This window comes from Platichthys flesus, chromosome 4, assembly GCF_949316205.1.
Source record: "Platichthys flesus chromosome 4, fPlaFle2.1, whole genome shotgun sequence".
NCBI lineage: Eukaryota > Metazoa > Chordata > Actinopteri > Pleuronectiformes > Pleuronectidae > Platichthys > Platichthys flesus.
The window spans coordinates 17,018,506-17,039,424 of NC_084948.1; the positions used below are offsets into that span (position 1 = coordinate 17,018,506).

General features: G+C 42.1%; 1 protein-coding gene across 4 annotated transcripts; it reads right to left on the bottom strand.

The window, feature by feature from the left end:
• Positions 1 to 9,388: 9,388 nt before the first annotated feature.
• pde9ac (phosphodiesterase 9ac) lies at positions 9,389 to 20,276 on the bottom strand. 4 transcript variants are annotated; one of them, XM_062385170.1, is made up of 20 exons: positions 20,140 to 20,276; positions 19,448 to 19,623; positions 17,759 to 17,829; positions 16,953 to 17,030; positions 16,803 to 16,846; positions 16,644 to 16,698; positions 16,323 to 16,393; positions 15,897 to 15,984; positions 15,720 to 15,801; positions 15,542 to 15,616; positions 15,363 to 15,449; positions 15,092 to 15,196; positions 14,792 to 14,874; positions 13,726 to 13,882; positions 13,459 to 13,572; positions 13,070 to 13,174; positions 12,829 to 12,957; positions 12,640 to 12,735; positions 11,620 to 11,696; positions 9,389 to 10,103 (listed from the first exon to the last, which is right to left on the bottom strand). In XM_062385170.1, exons 2-19 carry the CDS (start codon positions 19,514 to 19,516, stop codon positions 11,652 to 11,654), a joined length of 1,554 nt encoding a protein of 517 aa, XP_062241154.1. In that variant the 5' UTR covers positions 19,517 to 19,623; positions 20,140 to 20,276; the 3' UTR covers positions 9,389 to 10,103; positions 11,620 to 11,651. The 4 variants fall into 4 exon arrangements, with proteins under 4 accessions (XP_062241154.1, XP_062241152.1, XP_062241155.1 ...); XM_062385168.1 differs by having other exon boundaries at positions 11,620 to 11,702; XM_062385171.1 differs by lacking the exon at positions 11,620 to 11,696 and adding an exon at positions 11,879 to 11,890.
• Between the last annotated feature and the right edge of the window lie 643 nt (positions 20,277 to 20,919).

Genomic DNA, 20,919 nt, shown 5'->3' on the forward strand with positions numbered 1-20,919 from the left:
GACATTCCTCAGGTTCTCCTTTTCAAGCATATGATAGAATAAAATCCAAAAAACTCAGAGAACAGGTCTTAGTTTGCCTTAGGGCAGACCTTATCATTTTATTTAGAAAGGTTTGAATAAGGTTTAATGATTCAACATTATTTAGAAGGAGGCGAACAAAGTGATTGCTTAAACCTCTGTCTTTCCAGGAAAAAACCTCACACCCCCACAACAGATTCTACACGTCACCCAGTAACCTGCATGACAAAAAAGTTCCATGGAAATTCCCATAAAGTTAATGACAGAGAGATCAGGGGAATGGAAGAAAGAGTGGGAGACATGCAGAACGGGGGGGGGGGGGGGGGGGGGGGGCTCTTGTGAATTGTGAAAATAAATAAACATGTTTGGGCTCATAGCTCAGAGCATTAAACCCCACAGTGAGAAGGTTTCCTGGCAGCGTCCCAGCAGGAGATGAAAGACAATCCCACTTTAAACACAGTCGTAGGAATATATCATTTATCTTTCCTCCATTAAAGTCAAAGCTGTAATAACCTAATAGCTGAGGTAGAGTCACCTCCCTCTTTCTTTGGAGACAGTACAAATACAAATACCTGTAACATCTACTGTATAACACTGCGGGTAATTACAGAGGAGAAGAAGTACGCCCCGTACTACCTGTGTGTACACATCAGGTAAACCTCCACCAAACCCTTTTGCAAACATAGATACATCCATTTTCCAGAGCTCTAAGTGAAAATTAAAGTGTTCATGTCGTTGGCGCTGACACGTGAAGCTTCAAGGTATATGCTGCTCGGCCCAAGATCCTCCAGCATCCATCCCTGCATCGGATGGCGATGATTTAATTCTCGGTTCTGAGGGAGAACATGACTCACAAAACATCTGTTCAAGATTCACGGAACATCTCCCCAGTACATTTATTTAATCCAACTCTTTGCCTGCTGGGTTTAGAGTAGAAATCACTGCTAATTCACCAGAGGGGAGAGGGGGGGGGGGGGGGGGGGCAGGCTTTTAATAAGGTTGCTGGGAGTCACAGAGGGGTGAATCACAAATCGCAGTATTTCCTGTGAGTAAAGCTGTGGTTTGCACTCACTGTATTTTTCAGATGGTCCCATAGCTGTTTTCAGTGCATGTGACCCAATTTCACCATATATACAGTGTTTTTCATATATATTCTGTCCACTGATTGAAAAGACATTCAAGATACTGTCCCAGTCAGCAGCTCAAGTCATATTCACAATGGTTCATAAAGCTTGCACACTAATAACAGTGCTGGTCTTCCGCCTTAAGTGATCCCACTTTTTTCCAGAAATGAAGCGTGACAGCCAACACAAATATGCCCATGTACCGAGTTTGTATCACTTACTTGCTCAAGGCCTTTTCCGCCAAAATAATAACAGGGTTGGCAGAAAACCTCGCAGGATACGATAGGTTCATATTTGTATTAGTTTGAACCATGCACTGCGAACTAATACAAATGAGTTGAGATTCACCATTGGCTCTGAGTGACTTTGAGTCTGTTAAAGCCTTATGAGTGACTGAATTCTGACTGTGTGAGCCACTGAGCTTTATTTCTAATTGAGCGCATCTATACAGCTCTATGTTGCATTTTAGGTAAATTTTTTATGTTTTTGATCATTTTCAACACCCACAGTTCAGTATTTATCCTCAACAAGCAGCTGTTTACTCAGTGAAAAATGTAAACTACCAGCTCAGCACCAAATGATTGCCAGAAAGATAGCGACTGGCTGACAAAGTCCATCATACAGCAGCTAAATCAGTTTAGAAATTCACTTCAGGGGTTGGCCCGGACCAAAAGGAGAGTTAATATTGGAGGTATGTAGTTTCAAATTAACACCAATGTCGCTCTGTATCTGTCAGTCAACCATATTTACCAATATCACAGTTCTCAATTTGTCTGCTTTACTTTAAAGCCTGTTACTGTTGCAAAAAAACATGTTTATTGCAAGTTTAAGTAAAGTTTGTGTTCCTGGTTTGTGTTGATGCCGCAAGGAACAACCACCGATACAGTCATGCTGAAGACCAGAGGATATTCTGGGGCTGCCATTATGAAAATGAAAAACTCAGAATATCATTATGTTAATAGTGGTAAGTATCAACATTTCTCTGTTCACTTTAACCCAATTCCACTCCAGCCTCATGCCATTACCCCCGACTGAGATTATAGAGGGAAGAATTTAAAATGCTCTACTTTATGTTTTTGTGTATTCTCCATATGTCCATCTGTCATTAGGCACGCTTTACTCCACTAACAGGGTTGCTAGTCATACGGATAAGAGGCCTGTGTAATTGCCGTGCGGCAACGCAATCATGGCACGGCTGCTGACGCACTGCCAACACACAATCAAGATGCCCGCTCCAGATTATCACGCTGTAAACAAACTGTCAGGGCCTCTCTTCTTCTGCTGGGATTAGCATTTCGAACTGTCAGCTGCCAGACTGGGCCCCCCGGTACTGAGAAGTTATGATTCATCCACAACACATATCCAGGCCAATCAGCCGTCCATCAGCTGATCATTGTATTTGTATTTATCTCTATTAGTATAGAACCGTATATGCTGTATATGCCTGTCCTGAGTCCACGTCATTCATTACTGGTTCCCTGGTGCTCGGTTTTACTGGGGGAACTGTTAATATAAGTGCTTCTCCGAGAAGAGCAGTAAAACCGTGAGATGTCTGTTTTTGGATGGCTGTAAATTGTAAATTGAGGGGGTAACGTTAAGGTTGTGTTTAATGACTCCCCGACTTCGGTTTCATGTGTGCAGAGTTTTTATTTAAAGTAAAGAAGCACAACACTGTAAGTAGTCAATATAATGTAATTGCTCCTGTTTTAATGCGTACACAATGTTTAAATATGAAAGAATAACCAGAGGCACTGCAGGATTTTACAGAGTTTCCTGCTCAGAGTTCAAGTGAAACAAACCATGAAGAGGCAATGGAACAAGCATAGAAACGCCTGCGAATAATAACAGTCATTTACAGATGCCTCTCTAAATTTGAATCTGACAAACACAACTAACATGTATTTTGTTAGTTAGGGATAGAGCACGAATGACCTTTGCAAAAAGTTGAAAATCTCTATAGAGGTAACACGTAGAACAACAGAGCTGAAGTTCTTGTCAGGTTGATGCAGGGGCCTGGCCTTTATGAGGCAGCTGGAAAAGCAACAGTATTATCTAAAAGATGCTGGTATGCAGGAAATGGACACTTGAGCTGAGATAGCGTCCTTGAGCACAACTCTTCAGATATCAGATCTTTCAATTCCTACTTAGGGCCAGTGTAGCCTTTTGACGGTTAAACAGCTGTGACCTACAAGAGGACGAGGAGGAGGAATAAGCGATGTTATTATAGTGATGAGGTCATTGAAGAAACTGGTCATGAGCATAGATTGTATATAAAGAAGGATGATTTGACAGCGCACTTAAAGTGAAGCCAAATCATCTTGATCGCCTCCTGGTGGCTGGCTACAGTATATGTCGCATCATTTTTTGTATTATTTTATCCATCACAATGAAGTTTATCCAATTGCTTGATGTTCAGGTATTTCGGTTTCTATTGTTGATGTTAAAGTAAATTAAACAGGGTGAAACTTCATGATCGAAAGCTGACACCGGCTCATGATTGGTCGAGTTCATGTATAAGTGACTCCATCTCCTGATCGCTACTGCACAGCCTCTGGCTCCAGATGATGTCATTGACTCAAGATGGCAGTGATCGTTGGAGACGTGTCATAACACAATATGGAGAGAGATGCAAAATAAATTGTGCAAAGTAATGTCTTATTAATTCTCATATATATGTATTTTTTCCATAGGGCAGAGTTTTGATGAGTATCACCTTTCTAACACATAAACATGGCAGTACAAGTTTTAGAATATTGGTTTACCTACATATGCACTGTTTACAGGTGTTAAATGGTGATTGTTACACCATTGTTCTTTCAATTAAACTTCTTTTATAAGCTTCCACCAGTTCTGTCATTCAAAGAAAATACTAAAATTACTGAATAATATTATAGCAATGCATTGATTTTATAAATTTCTGAAAAGGTAGCAAGCCTTCCATTTCTCGCTAAAATGAATTATTGTGTGGTGACAGCACTTTACAGAAACATGAAGTTTAACCTCCTGTTTGTCAGGACGCAGTGCAGGTGCCTCAGAGTCTCGTTGTGGAGCGTGTGAGGTCTTTCTACCTTGTAAAAAAAAAAGGGAGTAGCTTTTGGTCGGGCTATTCTGTTAACTCGAACTTAGACATCAACAAGTAGATTTGAAAGGAGGAGAGAGCACAAAGCTAAATTGAAGAGACACTGATTTGCAGTTGTGCAAGTGAAAGAAAGGAGAAACTATTTTGTTTTGGTGCCCAGATTAAGTCCATCTGTCACTGCTCTTTGTGTCCTCTGTGTCCACAGAGTCTTCGGCTGCTGACACAAAAATGCAGGAGCAGAATTTAGGGTTTACTCTCTCCTCTGACCTCTGACTTCTTGCCATTCTTGTCAGGGATGTAACTGTCCTAAGTAAATCCTGCTTGTGTCCTCGAGGCCCAGTGGTCAAACAAGGAAGCGGGGATTCTTGTGAATGCGGGAGTCAGGGGAAGGGGGACATGCATGAAGATTTAACTGTCTCCTTCCACAAGCAGGCGTCTGTGTGATGTGTTTGCTCACACTAAATAGGTCTGGACCGTGGAGTTGTCTGGTCAGCAGAGAAAAGACTGCAGCTGACTCATCCTGCTGAGCGATGCCACAGTCAGATCGGTGGTTTCGACAGAAGATAAATGCAAAATGTGCCGAGAATCCAACAGCTTCCACATTGAGTTCATTCAGACAAGTGTAAAAAAAACATCAACTGCTGGACGAGCTGGAAGTTCATAATGACTAACAGATTAATGGACGGTGTGGTCATAAAAAAGCCAGGTAGGGCTACAGTTGGAATTTATTCCACGACATGTGTTTTGCATTTTACCCAGTTTCCCATGAAACTAGGCCATGGCTCATCCAGGACTTCCTGCTGCAAGGCTTCAACTTTGGAGAGCCTGCTGACAGCGAGCGCACACACGCTACACAAAGACACACACGCACAAACACACACACACACACTGCCCTTTTACCTCAACCCCTGGAAGAGCACACGCTGGGAGGAATTCTCCACACTGCGTTCTGGCCGGAGACGGCAGTGAGTAAGAGAAGGAGAAAAACTGTTGAGGAAAGGAAGAAACAGAGAAGGACATTTTTTCTGAGTTATGCACCAAAGTCTTAACATCACCTGTAAATCTATATCTTTTAATGAGAGATTTCCAGAACACACAGGAAGCTGAGAGAGCTGTTTCCTACATGACGGTTTTCATTAGGGCTCTGAGCAGCAGCTCTATTCCCACAACTGTAACGCAACCGCGGTCAAGTCAAAACAGGCTCGTAGCTCAGCACAAACATTTACAGGGCAGTAACATTTCAGTTAGTACGAGATGTGTGTTTTCTCTCCTCTCTGGGCTGCTTATCAGATTTGATCCACATTCCTATTTAGGTCTTTTTCACAAATTTGACAGAATGACTTATATGCTGGATCAAATTACCTTTAGGGTCTCGTGCAGCATTGGCATTTGTCAGACCACCAGTGTAGATCTGGGATCCATGATTAGGAGCTGGGTGGAGAGGACAGTTCTCATGACGTTTAACTGCCTTTAAACGAGGATGCATGGATTAACAATGTATTTCATGGTGACGAGTTCATTAAGTAAAAAGCCGATAAGAGATTTAACTCTGTCGTCATTCTGTCACTTTCAAGCAAACTCTGGGACCTAAAGAAAACAATCTGAGGATAAATGATCTCTGGAACATCAGCAGTAAAGAAATTTACCATGACACATAATGAAAATTGAAGCAGCTACTGTGACTCAGAAGTTTCAGGTTGTTCACTAACCAGAGAGTGGGTTGTTTGATTTGGCTCCTTAGGGATGACACACCCCAAATTGCACCTGATGACGTTGTCCCGGCAGTGGGAGAGACATGTGATCTAGATAATGCTAAACAATATGAAATGAGTCAATGGCTTAACTGTACTCCAATGTGCTGTGAGGTCAAACTGCAAAAACTTTACAGAGTATTTTTTTCAAGGGAATCGGGGCCCCTGATTGGATTTGGATTTGTAGTTCTCCTTTTCCCACCCGCTGTCAGCTGGGATTGGCTCCATCTCTCCTTGCTGCGACCCTCAAAGGATAAGCGGCACAGATATTGGATGGATCTGTTCTCGTGGGTCTCTCGGTGTTATGAGGTGGTAAATCATTGGAACACCCCTGCATCCGGCGGATCATCACATCAAAGAGCATCAAAGAGCATAGGGTTTCCTCAGCAGATGGGCTGCTGCTGGTGGAGGTAAACCCTTATTTCTCCCATAAGCCGAAACTGGCCTGTCCAATAGCATGATATAAGGACATCATAAACAATTCAATAAAATATGTTTGTTTAGAAATCCAAATATGTAGATTTGCATATATTTGGATTGTCTACAATAACACTTTGGCTGGGGTTTATTATACAAGACAATATTGTCATAGATGAGCAGTGTATCTTGTGCAAACACTCAGCTTAATAAGTATATAGAACTGACTGTAAATCAGCTTGATCTAATGTCTCTGCAAAACTGCCACACCTTCAGTAGCATGCAAAGGTCTGATATCATAAAAAGAAATGGAACAACTGCTCATTAAACCCACACTAGGTGCCTTTCTAATGAATACAGTATTCACTTTCACATCAACACACCGACCCATGGAAGTATAGTGACGCCCAGCCTCAAGGCAAGATGACTCAATGGTTTAAAATAACAGTTGTTTTAATTAGAGTCGGACTCATGAAAACATCTAACTGTCGACCTAGAGACAAGAAAGACTGGAAAGAGTTTCAGTTTGAGCCATTCCTGTTGATGTTTGAACTGGAAAGAAGATCTGCATCATGAACCATGTCAGTGAAAGGGAAGATAAACAAAATGAAACCTAATAACAAACCTTCTGTGTTCAGGTCTCATAAACAAGCAAAACACTAAGGCCTTGTGCACGTATGAGGCTTTGTAACTCTTAACCGATTCTAAAAATGTGAGTGACCACACACAGAGTGACAGAAACCAATTTTTTACATTATACTTTTCAGAGCCCACACTAGACGATTTGGCCTGAACATAAGACCACACACTTGCCTTTTGTAGGAAAGGATTTCACAGTGGTGAGAGACTTGAGATCCTGCAGAAACTCGTGTGTTTCTTCTTCTTATGACAATTGACAGGCAACTTTTAGGTGAATTACCGCCACCTTCTGAACAGCAGTGTGGAAAAGTAATGTGATTAAACGTGAACTCAGTATAGAAATAAACATGGAGGAGGAGCGACTTCTTCAGCTACCTGCACAAAAATGGCTGAGAAGGAGGAATCGGCTAGTTTCTTGTTAATCCGTTAAGTAGTTTTTAAGTTACCCTGCAAACTAACAATAAGAAAAGAATGGCCAGACGTGGAACAGATTGTTACTCTACCCTATATCCTATGATACCTCAAACCAAAGGAGTGAAACTGACGTTCACTACCTCCCATTTTGGATTTCTCAATTCAAAAACAGACCTGATAAAATGGGTAGTAAAATGAATGTCTTTGGTGAATCATACTGTCAGGACTGTGTCCTAATATGATTTTTACAGTACCATGTGGGTGGTATTCGAAGTGTGAGATAAGATAAGCAGGTGAGGCAATAACTGCTCTAGAGTAGCTAGTTGCCAAAAAAAAACTGTAATAAAAGCAGTGAGGTGTAGCTGGAGGAAAACCAGCCACATCTGACAGGGCTCAAAGGGAAGCTGGTTGGGGGTGGGGGGTGGAGGCTGAGATAAGTAGCACCTTTGGGTGGTACATCATTGAATAACCAGTCGTATTTCAACGCTTGTCGACTGTGTTCGAGCCCTCAAGTCCAAAAGGTGGCAATAAAATGTGTTTCAATCGGGACGCTGGGCTGAGGAGCTGCTCACACCTGGAGGAGGGAGGGGCTGCACAGTAACTCATAAACATCATGCAGCATCAGCTGTCAGAAGGAAGATTAAGTTTGACTATGGTTCAGAAATAAAATTTCACTCAGGACGTGGTGTTAGTAATAACTTACCAAGATGGAGACGTCTTCCATTGATGAGAAGCATCAACTTTCTTACAATTAAGTATTTTTACCTCAGCCCAGGAGGTTAAGGTTTTACTAATGTCCCTTTGTTTGTTTGTTTGTTTGTTGGTTGGTATAGGTTAGTTTGCATGTGATACACTTAACGCATACACATAATCATTTCACCTTTTCCCCTCGGTGTTGTTTTGTGGATCTTGATTTGAAATAATTCTGGCATAATTAGGGAACTACCATATTTAACTATTTGAAATTTGATGCAGCTTGACCGAAGGCTGTTGGACCTCCCTGCAGGTTTGTGCTTTACTGAGTGCCGTTCTAGTGTTTGCGTGTAACATTCAAATGTTCATCAGTAGGAGAATGTGATAATTCTGCAATTAGTAAGAAATGAAAACCAAACAACACCTGTCAGGTTACTCAGTTGATTTAGTGTGAACAGATGATTCATACGTTTTCACTCGCTGAGATGTGTTATGGTGTTGGCAGAATCCACTTAGTTGTGATGGAGATGCATGTGTCTCATTATCTGTTGTGAGCATTTTAAAATGGATGAAAAGTGCTGGTGATGCAGGAGCCTCTGAGCTTTTATGACGACAGATCCATCTCCACTTCAGCCAGGGAAACTCAATCTGCTGATGTAGACTGTGTAATACAGTAAAAGCTGGTTAGGATTATCAAACTACTATTTGTGTTCATGATTGTCCACAGTAATATCGTCACATGACGTTTACACTAATATCCTTTGTACTGTAATCGCTATATTTATACAGATCAGTCACTGTTTGATCTCCAGCTCAAGATAACCCTGAGCCACTGTATGAAGCTTATGGAAAATGGAGTGTATGCATATGGCAAAGCATATCATAAGTATATCAAAGCACTTAACCATTCATTCAACCATTCATGCAAACATTCAGACATCAACTATCACACAAAGGGGCAGTTTAGGCTTCAGTATCTTGCCCCAGGACACTTTGGAAAGCAGACTGTAGGAGCCAGGGATCGAACCACCAACCCTCTAGTGGCAACCCTCTCTACCCCCTGATCCACACACTTTTAACTGTTCGCCAACAAAGCTTAGTCAAGATTTGTTGTTCTTTAATCTGATTTTATCACATGAAGTAATTTTGCCTACAACTTGGACACAGTCAAGAAACCTGATAGTGAAATGTGCGTTGTCCTGTATAAGTACTCCCTCAGAGGAACAGACATACAAAGCACAGTTTGACAAGTATTGTGAGACATCAAAACGTTTTATTGGACACATTGTGTAACATCTTGAACGACATACATCCCTACGTGGCTTTATTTCTTTAAAAACTGTTGAAAGTAAGAGAATAGTCCTAGTATTGTGATGTTTAACCCGCTGCGTGTGAACAAAAAAAGGAAAAGCTGCATTTTTCTTGGAAAAACACTCAGTGCACCATGTCAGTGAGAAAATGTATTAGTACAGTGAGGTGAATACATCCCACTTTGGTGCATTTTTATATTTCTACTGGATAGAAACTGAAGGAAATTAAAATGTTGTCGTTGTTGCTGGTAGAATTATCCTGAAACTTTGGTCCATGAGGCCAATTCTGCAGCTTTTGTGGATACTTGTTTTTTTGCTCAAATGCACATTAAATCAATCTGGAATTAGGATTTGTTTTTAGAGAAACTGATCCTTCAAACTCTTGAGGGCGCTATAGGAAGAGAGCACAACATAAAACACCATAAATATGCAGAGAGGTCAGTAGGTCCCTCTCTTTTACATCCAGTGCAAAAAAGTCTAAGTCAAAGTTCAAGATGTGCCACCTTGATGCCTAAGTATAGTTCAGTGTGTGGCTGAGCAGTCTGCCTCTTCCTCCTGCTCAGTGTGTCATCTTCAGCTTGAGCCCAGAATGTCTTCATCAAGGCCTCGCTCATGTTTTGTTAAAGTCTTTCCTGAACGGGAACACAAAAGTGGAGCCCTGTAACAGAACGTGAGCCTGGATTAGTTGGAGAGACACGGCCCTGGGAGGGAAACGGAAACTTAAAGTAGTTTTAAAAGAACACGAGAGAGCTGTGCCTAGAGCAGCACAAACCATCGAGAATCATCCACCTCAGTGTTCATTGAAAACAAGAAAGGATTTGTATGAAGTCGCCACAGAGCCGTGAGTGGGTGTTGACTTCTCTCTGTGAAAAGTCAAAACTTACTCAGACTCAAATGGTTTTCTTCATTTTCTATTTCTGTGAAAGAGCTTAGTGTAAAACGGCATGAAAAAAGAGGTTTTAATTTTCAGTTCACTAGCACACGGTTTAGTTTTTTACTTGTTACAGAGCAACATTCTCACCACTTTGTTTTCAGCATCTCAGTCACTTTAACAGTAAAATAAGATTTCTATATTGGTGTTAGAAGCAGTTAAAACATCAAAAAACACACAAATTTGTACTTGAAATTTATTTGTGTTTTCTTGTGTAATTGTACTGTTATTGTTTAATTATGTGATTTTTTATTGTTACTTCAGTAATTTTTGTGGGATTTCTTTCATTTTTGTGTCCCACATTGTCTTTTCTTTGCAGACCATTGATCTTCTTTAGATTGTTTTCAGACATGAACTCCGTCAAGACCCGATTTTCTGGATATTTTTCTTTTGCCTTTCACATATGAAGAATGCAGCAGGAGATTGTCCAGATCAAGGGTGTTAAAAACAACAGGAACATTTACGGAGCATTCAGATGAAGAGTGGCGTCAGGGTAGAGCATGACCAATAGATTTAGCTGAATGCAGGGCCCTAAAGGGGCCACAACAAAGGGGGGCCAATTCCACGTCCAGCAGCCATGCACAATCCCTGATTCAGTAAGGTGCACATTTAAGTAATTCCATGATCTCTGTCAGCTACTATAGCTTTGAGCCACAACATGAATTGAATGTCTTCCAAAAATAAAGACGACAGACTTCAGGGTTACTTCAGGTCCAATTCGAGTTCAGTAGGGGTCAGGACCCCCTGGTCCCACCCCTGGATCCCCCCCTGGCCTTGTGTCATTACTTATCACCAAAAACTCTCTGGTCTTATTTTCTTTCCAATGTGACACCTTCATCTGCATCTTCTTCTTGCTCACTGTAAATTTTCTGTAAATTTTCCTGCTGCATTCCCATATGGACCTTTTTTTTATTGGGGTGCTGTGGCAGGAACTGACTCAAACATATGCTTTCTCACATTCAGCGCCTTCGGACAAATTACGAGCAAGTACCCGGACTTCAGTGCATGTCTGAAAGCAGTGGCCAGCACTTGTGGAACCAATTTAGCTCGGGCCGACCAAACGGGTTCGGCCCCCGTTTTGCAAAGTGACGAGAATCCAAAGTGATGAGAGTGCTGCCCAGTCCTACAGAGATAAAGAGGAGAGCTGCTGTGGAGAGGCCAGAGTGAGGCAGAGACAGAGAGCACTCGTGACACTATCACTAGACACCAAAGCACAACCAAGGAGTCAGTTACTTTTACTTACACAGATACCACTGCACTCACTCACTGCAGAGCTTACTTCTTCTTCCCGCCTAATGACATATTTTCAGTTTTTTTCTTCTGAGCCTCATTGAACAAAAGACATACCTTTGTGTTAGCCAGTTGTAGTGTTGGTGACCCCACCCGAGTGAAAACAAATTACATAACTGATAATTGGTAGTGTTTTGTTGCTCCAGGTGAAAAAAAAAAAAAAAGCTTCGGTGACAAGCTGAGGTGTGTAAGTCGACTTGGATTTTGTTTACCTGTTTTGATCACTGCAGGAAGCACAGGTATTATTGTGTTAACGTTTTCACACTTCCATGTAAATACCCCGCCCCCAGTTCCACATGTCCACACAAGCTTGTTTTTCGACCATAAAGCTTTGTTTGCTGCGTGTGTGTGCAGGCTCAGACCAGTCTTATTCCCTGGCTTGTTCCGCACCCCCCCTCCCCACCCCCCAGGTCACAATATGAAACTTGAATGTGAAAAAAAAACATTAAAAACAACAATATTCTCGTATTGTGATTATTTCACTTGAAATAATGATGTTTTTTGTTGATTATAAATATGAATGAAATGTAATTGCTGAATAGTAAAATGTTATTTTTAAAAACTTTTTAATAGGGGGTTACATACAGGACTATTTATTGACTGGGACCAGTAAGATCCTGGAGTCTCTCCTGGTTGCTTCAGGGGTCTGAGGATAAAAAGTGCTGTAAACAAAACTGAATTGACTTGCCTGCAACAAGTCAGAGCCAATAAATCCCCCTTCTGTTTTTTTGGGTGAGTTGCTGAGGGGCTGGAGGGCAGATGTTTTGGCTTATGTTACTGTTTGACAGAGACAAACTAGCTGTGTCCCACTCTTTGCAGTCTTAATGCCAAGCTGGGATCACTGGCTGTGGCCTTACACCATGTCTACACAGGAGGCCGAGAGGAGCAGCAGCTTCGGTGCTCCATGTGCACATTGCATATATAGTTCACCATGTCACTTTACAGACAACTGGATGAATAGAATTGGTTTTACCTCTGTCATGGCATCATCGATCTGTTTCAGCTCCTCGTAGTGATCGCGAGAGTCTCTCAGAGGCTGAACCATGATCTCCTCGATCTGAGGGAACAGCTGTGGGTAAAAAAAAGCTGCGGTATGAACGTGACCTGTCAACCGAGGAGAGCGTGATGAAACAGACACACGCCCACAAGGGCAAGGCTCTACCTTCATGACCGTCTCGAACATCGGAATGAGGACAAACTTGATGAATCCGATTTGAGCAGTGGGTTTGGTGACTTTGTCTCTGTCCATGAAGGGAGCCACGGGCAGACCTTCAGACTTCTCCCTGTCACTCTGGAGAGGACAGAGGAGGACTTGTGGTTATTTCGCCCAGTGCGCTCTCTTCCTCCTGCTGATTACATCCTGGATTTAGGGGTAAATTTGAAGGCTGTAGTTTAGGGTTCACCTGCATGAAGTACTCCTGCAGTAGACAGTCCACCCATGGCTCAGCCACCTCAGTCGGCCTCACTTCGTTGGAAATATCACAGCACTTGATCAAAACCATCTTCAGCTGAAAACACAATCGTGGACATTAACAACACGAGCTGAGGACAAAGGAGCCTTTTCATTATTACACTGACACACACATACACACACACACACATACACACAAGTCTGTCTTACAGCGTCAACTGTTTTCCTTTGGCCGCCCTCACAATTACACTTTTACAATCCAGTTGGCTTCTGCTAATTACTGCACAGATGTTGGATAAAGGCCCTCTTGTCTGAATATAAAGTCAGGCAAACAGCTGGTGTCAGGTGGAGATGCAATGTGATCCGGTGAAACATACGTACACATGTCACATGCTCTTCATTGGTGAAATCAAAGTTGTCCACTTTTTGCTTAAAGGAGTCTAGTATCTCTCCATGTCTGGCCATGTCAGTGGCCAGGATGAGGGTGATAATCGCCTGAAAATGTAACAGACAAAATAAAAAGGGGGAGGGGAAGACATTTACTTTTTAAGTCATAAAATCACATTGATCTTCAATGAAACCTGTCATGAAAAGGAGTTAGGGTTAGGGGTTACGACAGGGCTACACTGTTTTAATAGCACAATTCACCTGTCGGATCTGTTTGTAAGCCTCAGGATCCACATTCGCAAAGATGTTGCACTCAGGAAGGGAAATGATCTGGAAGGCCACAGCACAGTGGTGGTTCTCCAGCGGAGATATGTCATTGTAGCGCACTGCCAGCTCTGTGCGGGCATTGATCTGATACCTGATGGATAACGGATGATTGAAAGTATTATGATGTTATGGATTAGGGGGTTATGGGTGATGAATAAGGGATACATATTTACATACAATGAGATGGTTAGGGCTGACCCTAACACTAAACCAATTAAATGTTCTTTGCCCAGCCCTAACCTCGACATAACCCAACTCCATCTGTCCAGCCTTTTGACACTTTCCAAATCCAACAACGTCCATCTCGACCTTTTTACCTTCATCTCTGAGGCATAAACATGTAAAGAACAAATTATTGGAACCCAACTCTAACTCCTCCTTTCACCCCAATCATTCTTATTTCTGTGGCAGGAATGCACAAAGCATTGGGAACTCTGAGTGATATGCGCCGGCACGTGCCTTGCCTTTGTCGCTTCCCTCCAAACCACATCAATCTGCTTGGGGATTGTCAATGTGACGATTTGTATTCCTAACCCTAAACCTTTCAACTGTCCAGTCGATGGACGAGAATAAGCAGTTATCAAGATAGCTTAACACTGCCTAACCCTTACACTGAAAATTCAAATGTATGCATGTTTCCATCCACCATTATTCAAAAATAGGGTAAGGGTTAGATTGATTTGGTTCATCAAGATGAGCACAAGGTGCCAGTGGGATTAAAAGCAAATTGGAAATGCATATAAATTATATATCGTTAGTGTTTCCACATCATGTCTCCCTCATAAGAGAGGCCCCTCGTGTTCCCGAAACCACGGCAGGAAAACAACATGATAATCTGGATCAGTGTGTTTTCATACCAGCACCCTATCCATGCTGAACTACTTTCACAGCTCATCGACAACAATGTTGTGGTGGGGATGTCAAAACACGCTGGGGGTCAACGGGCATTTGCACTGCTCCTATCTGTAAACACCTCTGCAGACAGAAAGGTGAGTCTTACGTGTTGTTGTAGCCGGGGTGGTCCAGGTCATGGCACACTGCAGCTGTCATTAAAATGCCCATATCTGTGAGAGTCAGCTTCTCCTGGAGACAGGGAAGAGGAACGGTGTTGTGAGATAAAAGTAAATATATCAAATCTGCACGTTTATTAATTGGTATTTCAAAGAAAGAGGGTGGTTTGCTTGTAAAAAATTATGATCTGTCCTGACCTGTCAAATATTTTGTAAATGTGCTTGTTAAATGCTCGACGATTATTTGACATGCACGAACATACACTGCTCTGACAAATTTAGCCGTTTACCTGCAGGTTGCAGAGGTGAATCATGCCGTACATCATCTGGCTCACACAGAAGCAGTGACGGAAGTTGTGGAAGGGGTTGTTACGGTAGTTCTCCTGAATCCCCAGCTAGAAGAAACACAGTTATTCGCTCAATGTGCTTTCTGCAGAATCTTAAATCAAAAGTGTCGCTAGGATTAAAACCATTAAATATAATGTTTTGAGTTAAAAAGCTTCTGGACAATTTGCATCGCAGGGATATAAGGCAGTGCGCCCTCTATTGCTCTATCTTTACCAGCCAGCGTTTGAGTGTGATAGGGTTCATGTTGAATTCCTTCACCAGCCCCAAGTCATGGTACATGTACTCCAGACAGCTCAGCATCTGCCTCAGCAAAGAAAGAGCAAAGAAATCCGTCACTTTGTTGACCTCGAGTGGAAGCGGCTGATTTCAGTCGAGTGGCGCTGTCGACGAACCTCGTTGTGTTCCCAGTGCCACACGTCGAAAGTTGGCTTCTTCAGGGCTTCTATGGTCTCCTGAGACAGTGTGTACTGTAAATGCGAAAATAAAAACGGTCATCAGAACATCAGCTGTAGACCGTCAGAAGTCAGCGTTGTCTAGGAGTGAAGAGAGGATCTACCACAGTGGACGCACCTTTGGGTAATTGGGGACATCTCGTCGAGGAGTGACCTTCTTCCCGTCGTCGGAGAAGTTGTATTTGCACTGACAGCTCACTCTGAGATGGCAAGTACGATAACAGAAAGATGCGATACTACATTTGATATCAGGTATTTTACGGATGAGCAGAAGTTTGGAGTGCGTTCATCTCACCTGCCGGCACCTCTCGAGGTCATCTCATCTCGTAGCCTCCTCAGGTCGTTTTTACACTTCTCAATCTCCACCACTTTCAAGCCTTCCACTGCAAAACAATCACAGGTAAGATGATTCCAGTTGAGTGATATGATTACCTCTACCAGGGAGGTCTGTTTATCATTTAGAGAGATTACACAAAACTATACTGGTCGGATCTCCATGAAACTTGGTGGAAGGATGTGGTACTGTTCAAGTAGGAACCCATTGCGATTTCCTACAGACCCAAGTACAAATCGGAATATGCTGAATTTAAATCTAGTTTCATATGTGGACTGAGGTATGATCGCAACTGAATGCTATTGCAGTAGTTTTGTACTATGGTCATTCAAAATTGGCTTTCCTCTGAGATCGCTTCAGATACACCGTCAAAAATGTCCCACTCACGTTCCACTCTCTTCTCCAGCATGGCGAGCCTGTTGGTGACCTCAGTCTTCAACTCGTTGATGCGAAAGGCTCTGTGAGAGAAAAGCAAATCACGAGGATCGATGACGATAAGAAAACGACATGGTTAATTTGTTAGGATCACAAAATAAATCTGGAAAGTGACCTAGACTATAAAAGACCAAGGGGAAGGAGGTTGTTTTTTCTAATTGAACTCGGCTCTGTGGGTGTCAGGGTGAGTTAAAGCGCCTGGTATGTGGGAGTTATGCGTTGGGGTGGGGAAGCTGAGGCTTCAGCCATAACATAAACAACAGAGAGGATTACCTGCTGAACTGCTCGGCCACCTGGGACAAGACGTTCTGAAACATGTCCTCCTTGTCTGCAGATACACAAACACAATCATGATCAGTCATTGTGAGCAGAGATCAACAGTGTTGTTGAAGTGTGTGTTAGTCGAGTGACGGACAAACACAACTAGTTTACCTCCGAGTTGACCAGTAGACAGAGGGACAACTTTGTACAGGGAGCTGAGAGGAAATCAGACGTGCAATCGTTATTATTCATATATGAACTTAAAAAGGTCTTTGTTGTGATTTTGTATTTCCATGGATGTAGAATAATTTGTGTAGTCACCTTGGAGTGTTGGTGGGCATGGTGGGGTCCATGGAGACCATGGCACCTCCTGGATCGACCATCATGATGGCAGTGTTCCTGTCATGACAGGACGAGAGGCTAAGTGAATCATCTGATCTCTAACCACTGCCCTTTGTTCATGTTTTGCCCCATTTCACCAAGAGTGGAGCTTTTTGAAACAATTTGACTTTATTTCCACTTCATCAAGACACTTGAGCTCTGTAATGCTCTGAAAGTTAGAAATAACATTTCAAGATATGTTGCTATACAACACACAGCATTTACATCTACTTCTTTCACAGCTGCATTTGTCCAAATGGTTATGTCCAAAGGAAATTACAACCGAGGAAAAGCCTCTAAGTGAAAAAAAAAAAATTGTATTTTATTTTATTGTTGCACACACAGCAAGATAATGTGCAAAGTGCCAAGAATTTATTCTCAGTAGAAATAAGGCACATCATATATTGGAGATAAAACATTTGCGACCTTCTTCACAGAGAACCAGTCAACAGACAGAGCAGTGCTTGACAGGTTTATCCTCCCCAGTCAAAGCAGATGACGACCAGATCTTTCCTATGTCATTAATCATCGTCTGCTCTGATGTGCATAGCTAAGGGAGTATTTCTTTGACTAATACATGCATGCGATCCCTCTCTGTCTCTGCTCTGCCGTCTGGAGCTTCTCAATGTCAATCTCAGTGTTTCGTATCCCTGGAGAGAAAAAACCTCTTGTATCAGAGGGGGAAACGTCTCCAGAGCAGCGTGACTCATGATGACCTGAGAGACTGAGAATCCTCGCTGACAAACCTGGGAATGTTGGACGAGGAACACAGAAGCTCCTTGATGTCACACGGACTGCAGTGCCGACTGAACACCACCTGTGGGACACACACACAGCAACTTCTCAGTTCAGAGATAAACTAACCTCTTTTGTTTTATTCATTTAAAAAACGTGTTTTACAGGACAAAGATGGCAGAAGGTTGCAGACTCATGTAGAATCAATAATATCCCATTGTTGTGGCATTAATGGCTTTACCGTCACGTTTTTTAGGAAACCTCCTCTGCGGGTCATGACTCCAACACAGTGCAGTCTGTGTTTCTAAAGGCACACCTGCGCACAGCTGCACACAAACAGCTGCTGTGGTTTTGACATAAGGCCTCAGTGTTCTGACAGGGTTGGGGGGGGGGTTATCAAATTTCATGTTGTTTAGACCACCGGGTCACATGGGAGCGTGAAGAAAGGGTTGGTTTGCTTCATGGCTGAATGACGCGAAGTCGGCGGAGAAACCAATGAGGGAGAGAGAAGCGGTGAGAACGCATGAAACTCGCCAAGATCCCCTTTATCTGTGATGCTGAAATAAATCACGCTGCATTGTGTGTATATATCTGTGTGGTGTGTGCATGGACCCTGAGAAAAAAGTACGATCTTACATCTTAGAGTGAGCAGGTGTAGCAGACAAACATTCAGCCGCAGGCCGTGGCCTTGGCGCTCTTGAACAGACATGTGTCATCGCCAGCTCTCTACTTGAAGCACTCTACATCGGCCAGAGCAGCAGGTGTCTCATTTGTTTTTATCTCAGTGTGTTCGGAACGATCCGACACGAAACCCGAGCCTGAAAGCATTTGTCACGTCTGTGTTAACGATCCTTAAAAACGCTGCTCTGTCGATGCACGATTGAAAAGCTGAAGTAGTTGATTGCCGTTTGTTGTGTTACATTCCATATTCTACATTACTGTGTTTTTGATTAGTTGTTTAGATGCTGCCTCTGCAACCCTGACTCGAGGTAAGAAATAAAACCCAATCTATAATTTCTGTCAGAGCTGCAAGGCAGCAGAGAGGGTGTGTGAGCTGCTAATAACGGGTGTTAGTTTCTGTCAGTCACACCTGTAAGGCAAACGCACAACCGTCTAATTTGAGCTCCTCCTCAGGAGACTCAGTCCGGGGGGAACACTTCTTACGTTAGTCAAGGAGGTGAATTATAAAGTGAATTTTTTAATTGAGATAGTTAAAGTTATACAAGTTTGCTTTCTTTAATTAACCTCAATTTAATGAAGTAGCAACAATAATTGATATGTAATGAATCCGATTAAACTCGTATTATTTATTTAAAGATTTCAACATCCTAAATATGATTTTATCTATTTTATCTATAGGTTGCCACATAATCCACATGCAAACATATGTTCTGATTCATAGAACAAGTAGTTTAAGAGTTTTAAAAGTCTTTGCTGTCCCTATTTTACACGTTTTACAAATTAAATCTTTAAATTTGTGTGTTATAGTTGTTAATTAACTAATATTTTACTGCCAATTTTATAAACAAAATTGTTTTACGTGTTCATGAAACTGGTCAATGTTTTGGTCAAATGAGCTAATTTCACACATCTCAAGTACATCTCTCACAACAAAACTGTGAGTTATTAACATGGTTTTAGAAATGTAAACACTATTAGAGACCCACCATTTAACACATTTCCCAGTGGATGGGACCTACCTTTTGCACCTTTCCATCCACATCCAGGTAAATGGTTTTGGGGGAATAGGAGGAGGGGCTGGAGCCCATGTCAACCTCCCTCTCCTCTCTTACACACCCACAGATATTTGGCTCGGATCCCTGACCAACCAACCTGGACAGCTACCAAACAGGGTCTTATCCTGGAGTAACCGACACTAAGGTGATAGGGGATAAGGGGATATGATAAGATATGATACAATAAGATAATATTGAATAAGATAAGATAAGATATGATAACATAAGATATCATAAAATAACACAAGATAAGATAAAATAGGATAAGATAAGATGAGATATGATAAGATAGACATCAGTAAAAGTAGTATTAAGTAAAAAAGCAATTCATTTAATATCAGGAATTATTCAGTATACACATTATAGAGATAACAGATAATACTATGAAATACAATGAAATGAAAAATCTGCAGCTAGGAAGTAAATAAATACACATTACATGAGAACAAATGCAAAACCATCCCCAGGAAAACGTAATTATAAACCATGATGAAGAAACTATTCATTTACGTATGTATTATTTTCCATAAGACAATCAAAGATTAAGTCATTCAGTTTCAATAAAATAAAAAATCGAAATATACATATACTGCATTTAAAAAGATCACAGTCAAATGAATTAGTGAAAAGCAGCAGCGTATATATGTTAAACTCACAGAGTCAGCGATGCAGTTTCCCCTGTGGAGACTGGAGGTAATGTCCCAGGTGCTGGGGATGCAGCTGACTCACATGCAGACGCCCGCACACACACAAACCCACACAAGCAAAGGTGGAAGTGATGGGGAGGAGAGCGAGAGAGAGCGAAAGAGAGAGAGAGAGAGAGAGGCTGTGGGTTAAACAGAGGCTGGGGAAGGGGATGGAGTACTACGAATTTAACTGGCACTCATATCGGTTGCCTGGTGACTGTTACTGTGGGAGAAAAAACAACCCCATCATCGGAAGTGGTGCTGGTAGTGGTGGTGGTAGTGGTGGTGGTGGTGTACCTGCACTGGTCATCTGCAAACACAGACTTAATGTATTTAAAAGAAAATCACGATAAAAAAACACAATGTGACTTGTTTTGAACAGCTATCTGATTGAAACCTGACCAGAGAATTATATTATATGTGTGCTCTATTGTAAAACAGCAAGCAATTTTGGCCTCAGAGGCAAACAGTGCTCAAACCGAACTGATTAGAGCACTCAACAGTACCTGGGAAATTATATCTTATCAGCGGACTCTGCTGCTGAGAAAGGGGGGGGGGGTGGTCCTGTTCTTTTTCTGTCTGATCTGCATGAGCTCTGCATTTGTACGTATAGAGTTTAGATTTGTATTTTCTATCTGTGTGTGTGTGTGTGTTTGTGTGTGTGTGTGTGTGTGGGTGGGTGTTCGCATGCATGCGTGTTTGTGTGTGTGTTCGGGCCACTCATCCACTCCATTGTTCAGAGAAGGTCTA

Coding starts and splice junctions, on each gene's coding strand:
- pde9ac (XM_062385168.1), bottom strand. CDS start 19,516: ATGGGCTCCAGCCCCTCCTCCTATTCCCCCAAAACCATTTACCTGGAT. Junction 15,985..16,322: donor GCTGGAGAAGAGAGTGGAAC/GTGAGTGGGACA, acceptor ATTGTTTTGCAG/TGGAAGGCTTGAAAGTGGTG. Junction 12,736..12,828: donor TGTTCGAGACGGTCATGAAG/GTAGAGCCTTGC, acceptor TTTTACCCACAG/CTGTTCCCTCAGATCGAGGA.